We start from the raw sequence: 5,427 nt of genomic DNA, 5'->3' as shown, positions 1-5,427 counted from the left end.
TTTTAAAAAAAAAAGATTTATTTATCTATTCATACAGAAGTGGGGTACAGGCCAGATTTGTAGAGGGTGAGAAGATTCACCAGAAACAGAGCGGGGAGCAGAACAGGCAGATCGACAAGGTACACTGCTGAGGGGAGCAGCGGGCGGGCCAGGAGAAGTCTGCGGCGCCATGTGGATCTCCTCTGGGGCAGGGCAGGCGGGGGATGGAACTCATGCAGAATTGGTGTAAGCTTCTTTAGTGCTTTAACCCGCTGCGCCACCAGGGAGGGGCCAGAGACAGGGATGAGTTTTATAAAGAAAATGAAATGACTGTCGGAATAAGGGAGGGCTGAAAGGGTAGCTGATGGTCTTGTATTATCTTTAACACTGCAAAGCCTTCTTTAAAAGATCAATTAACTTGTATAAAAATAAGCTCTGCCTAGAGATACAAAATGAAATTATAAAACATATGAGAAAAAGATAGCATTTCTAAACCAGAAATGAATTGTACATTAAAAATAACTCACTGTTGGACCCTCCCTGGTGGCACGAGAGGTTAAAGTGCAGCATTCTGAATCTATCTGTAGCCACTGCAACACGAGTTTGATCCCCGGCCAGGGAGCTGACCCACATGGTGCAGCAGACCTCTCTTGTCTCGCCTGCTGCTCCCCTACGCAGTGTATTTCTGTAGGCCCACCTGTTCTGCTCCCCACTCTGTCTCTGGTGAATCCTTTCACCACACACACCTCTGGCCTGCACCCTAGTTCTTGTATGCATAAATAAGTAAATCTTTAAAAATAAATAACTATCGGGCCCTCCCTGGTGGCGCAGCGGGTTAAAGCGCTGCACTGAGAAGCTTAAGCCACCTTCACATGAGTTTGATCCCCGCCTGCCCCGGAGGAGATCCACATGGCGTGGCAGACCTCTCCTGACCCACCCGCTGCTCCCCTCAGCAGTGTACTTCATCGATCTGCCTGTTCTGCTCCCCACTCTGTCCCTGGTGAATCCTCTCACCCTCCGCATCTCTGGCCTGTACCCCAGTTCTGTATGAATAAATTAAAAAAAAAAATAACTATCTTTGCAGATATTTATTCCCATGTAAAATTTCAAAAATAACATGTGCCTCTCCTTAGATTTTACTTGCAGCATGAATTCATTTGTGACTGAAACTAAGCTAATGAAGCTTTCAGTCTGAGGTAAGTTAATACCCAAAGAATCTCAAGAATTGAAATAAAAGGTAAATCACTTCAATGAAACAAAGTGGTAGGGAATTATTTACCCACCACATACAGAAATCAAGTATACATTTTAAGAAAACTGCGTGTATTTTCTGCTACCAATCTGCTCAAGGTGTGCACAACTAGAGTAAAAATAACACTGTCTAGAACATACCATCATTATTTTACTCAGTGACAATTTTATCCTAACAGAAAGTCTAAAGAAGCAAACATAAGGGCCTCCTTGGTGGCCTGTGAGTTAAGTTTCAGTGCTACCACCGCTAGGGCTTGAGTTTGATCCCCGGCCAGGGAGTGACCCACATGGCACAGCAGACCTCTTCTATCTTGCCTGCTGCTCCCCTCAGCAGTGTGTTTTCTTTCGTCCACCTATTCTGCTCCCCTCTCTGTCCCTGGTGAATCCTTGCACTCTGGCATACACCCCAGCTCGTCTACACAAAAATAACATCTTTAAAAAAAAAAAAAGTAATGTAAACACATGTACAGAATCACAATGAGAGCACACACACCCACTTGGATATATAACACCATTTAGGCTCCTTGATTACAATGTCCCAATTTGTAAAATCAGAAACAAATCGAGTAGGGTGTGAAGTAATTTATATAAAACCATTTAACAAAATAGGTCTTTTCAACTTGAATAAAACAATGTTATCCTCTTTTCCTATTTTTTTCACCTGAAAATGAAGAAATGGTGTGAAAGAAAATAAAAGGCATGATCACTTCTTGTTCAGGTAAACACTTAACATTTTCTAAAACTTACTATTCATCATTTTCTAAAACTTACTATTCATCAACCTTAAGGAGGGGAAATACAGAACTAGAAGAAATTTGAAGGCATTAGTAATCCACTAACCTTAAGCCATTGAACAGCTGCTTAGATTTATCCAGAAGATAACAAAAATCTGTAACTGTTTTCCTCTCTCCCTGTGGGATGTCATCTTCAGCACCTCCAGAGGACATGATTTCTTTAAGAGCAAATTCAGTCCTGTAAGAAAACATATGTTCATTTCCCCAATAGATGAAAATAAAGAGACCTTGGTTATATCATCTGATAGCATTTTTTCCCCCAGGAAATACACAAGGTTCTTCTGATTACAAACAAATCACCAAAATATGTTAAGTATAAGATGGTATGAGGACTGGGCAATCTCTTATTGTCAATGGGGATGAAAACTGGTATAACCATATTGGAGAGCAACTTTTACATTCTTTCATCCAATAAATATTTTGGAATGACTGTTATATTCCAGGGTTTCCTTTGCATATATAAGAATAAAAATGCATTTGACCTCTCCTACAAATCCATCCCAGAAAATTATCCCAGAAATAGAAACCAGCTTATCCCTAATGATATTTATTTTAGTATAATATTTTAAAACTGAAACCAACCTAAAAGGGCCAAAGAGGGAATGCTGAGGTACTAACAGCTACACTTGATCCTATCGCTAACTTATTAAGACATTTTAAGGACCAAGGCAGCTCTGTGGGAACGCCTCAGTATAAGAGGGATATAAAAACTTCTGACACACAGAAGTACAAGTTATATGTTATAGTTTATTGAATGCAAACCATCTTCTATATAATCAACCCTGTTAATGATTTTAAAAACAAGTTGCCAGGCAGCAAAAATAGTATGAGCCTACACTAAGCAAACAAAAAATTCTTTCTATCAATCCTGAAGTCAAATTGGGAATGTGGCCCCAGTAAAAATGAAAAATGAGACAGAGCCGACAAGCACAGAGACCAGAGCTGGGGTCAGGGTGTGGCACATACTTTTTCTCCAACATTGTCTTAAACAGACACGTGCAGTCTCAAGGTGGGAAAATTACCTGCAGGCCTAGAATTGGCAAGGGACTCTGGGTGACGGAGGGCGTGCCGGAGCCGGCTGCTAGGAAGTGGCTTCCCTCGTCGGACAGCGCAGCTGCCGCCCTCCCCACCACCTCTTCCCATACCACATCACCAGGAGTTTTTTCTTTTTAAGATTTATTTATTTATGAATCCAGATTGAGGTACAGGCCAGAGGTACAGGGGCAGTGAGAGGATTCACCAGAGACAGAGTGGGGAGCAGAACAGACAGATCGACAAAGTACAGTGCTGAGGGGCCCTGCAGGCCTGTCTGGAGAGATCTGCTGAGCCATGTAGGTCAACCCCCAGGGCGGGGACAGAACTAGCACTGAAGTGGCTGTGGCTGGCTTGCAGTGCTCATCCTAACCTGTTGCAACCACCAGAGAGGACCACCAGGAGTCTTTAACAAAGGAAAACAGCTCTTGAAAAGTGCTGTGTCTGGGAAGCTGTTCCACAGGGTACGGACCCTGGGTAAGCTGTCTCCCCAGCCTAGCCCCACCTGGAGTCTCAAAACTCAGTAGGAGAGGCACAAACAGGGCACAGATCAGATACCACCCCCCATCTCACACACCTCATGCGCCAAGGTGGCTGTGGTCCATGACTTAGACATAAAGCAAGAAGAAAATGTTACATGAAGCCAAAAAAAGGGCATGAAAACTATAATCACTAAAAATAAATAAATAAATAAATAAATAAATAAATAAAAATGGCTGGACTGAAGTGCAGAAAGGAGGGAGTTGAACAACTTAAACTAAGGTACTGGGCTTAAGACACCACAGGCACTGGGAAGAGATCACCGGGGAAAAAGTCAAGGATCTGAGGGAGAGTCACACACATAACAGCACCCAGACAAGGAGAGGGCAAAATACGGAGGGTGGGGCTTAAAAACCGTGGAGGGCCTCCCGGGTGGCGCAAGGGGTTAAAGCACAGCACTGTGCAGCTATTGCAGCTACTGCAGCCTTAGTTCGATCCCCAGCCAGAGAGCTGACCACAGGACACAGGAGACCTCTCCTGTCTCCCCGCTGCTCCCCTCAGCCGTGTATTTCAGTAGATCCACCCATTCTGCTCCCCACTCTGTCTCTGGTGAGTCCTCTGATCCATCCTTACCATACTCAGGCCTACACCCCAGTTCTTGTATGTATAAATAAAAAATAATTGAAAAAAAAAAAAAAAAGAAATACTGTGGAAGTAAACTTCCCAGAAGTAGAGAATGCTTAAGGCGATTTCCAGAGAACATCAAAAATAGGTAAAGCAACGATTCCACAGACAGAAGCACACAAGTGAAATTTAAGAAGCCCGGATGCCCATCCCACATCCGTGTGGTGGGCGTAGCCCAAGGTGTCACCGCGGGCAGCCGGCTGGCCCACGACACAGACGGGGCCTCGCAGAACGGGGCAGCACCCGCCAGAGGGCACCCACCTGGCAGCGGGGGTGGGGGTGCACTGGGGCCAGCGTGCATGCTCCGGCGCTGCAGACGCCCACGCGAGCGTCGGCACCAGCACCGTGCAGTACATTGGCTCCCTCTGACCCGGCATTTCCACTCGAAACTTTATCTTCAGGAACAACTACCGTGAGTGACGCTGGGAACTGGTGCATTAGCGCTGGCATTAAACCACAGGGAAACAGCTGCCAGTCGCTAACAAATTCTGCTCAAGTAACTCCCAATTTCACACAAGATTCTCTCTGCCTATTTTGTTCACCTGGCAAATTTATATTCATAGTTCAAGACATTATTCAAATTTTCAGTAAAACTTCCTTGAAAATCTAGTCTCTTCCTGACACTTGCATTTGATTAAGCCAATAGAGGTGTCTTCAGTGACTCCCTAAGTTGTATACATAACAGTTTTTTTAAAAGAGGTTTCTGTCACCCTCTAGATGTCGCCCTCTAGGACTGCCCAGAGCTATAGTCATCAGACAGGTGAGGCTACCTAGCACTTGGCATGTGAGCCCACTGTGAGGAGTCATAAATCTAAAATACATCAGCATCAGAAAGCTTAGTATGAAAATAAGGGTATAAAATTTTCATGGCTAATTGTTACATTGTTATATCCTGAAATATTTTGATTTAATAAACTAAATTATTAAAATTGATTTAATCTATTTCTGACTTTTTCACGTGGCTTATTAGAAAATTTATAATCACACTGATTATATTTCTTTTGAACAGCACAATACTAGGTTGTGATTAACTGGAAGTTAAGATCCCAGGTCATTTATCTCTCTCTTTTAAAAAAAAAGATTTACGGCCCTCCCTGGTGGCGCAGCGGGTTAAAGCACAGCACTGGGAATCTGAAGCCGCTTCCGCATGAGTTCGATTCCCGCCTGCCCCGGAAGTTGTCAGAAATGACTATGAAAAATATTTTAA

The 5,427-nt window shown here is 43.7% G+C and overlaps 1 protein-coding gene across 1 annotated transcript in view; it reads right to left on the bottom strand.

The window, feature by feature from the left end:
* Positions 1-5,427, bottom strand: part of SCAI (suppressor of cancer cell invasion) — a 106,006-nt gene that overhangs the window by 47,768 nt on the left and 52,811 nt on the right. The window contains exon 3 of the mRNA XM_004677341.1: positions 2,071-2,202. Within this exon, the coding sequence (XP_004677398.1) occupies positions 2,071-2,202 (132 nt within the window). The remainder of the gene's footprint in view (positions 1-2,070; positions 2,203-5,427) is intronic.

Source organism: Condylura cristata, unplaced genomic scaffold (genome assembly GCF_000260355.1).
Source record: "Condylura cristata isolate star-nosed mole 26May11 unplaced genomic scaffold, ConCri1.0 scaffold00006, whole genome shotgun sequence".
NCBI classification, from domain to species: domain Eukaryota; kingdom Metazoa; phylum Chordata; class Mammalia; order Eulipotyphla; family Talpidae; genus Condylura; species Condylura cristata.
This window is presented reverse-complemented; position numbering and strand designations above follow the sequence as displayed.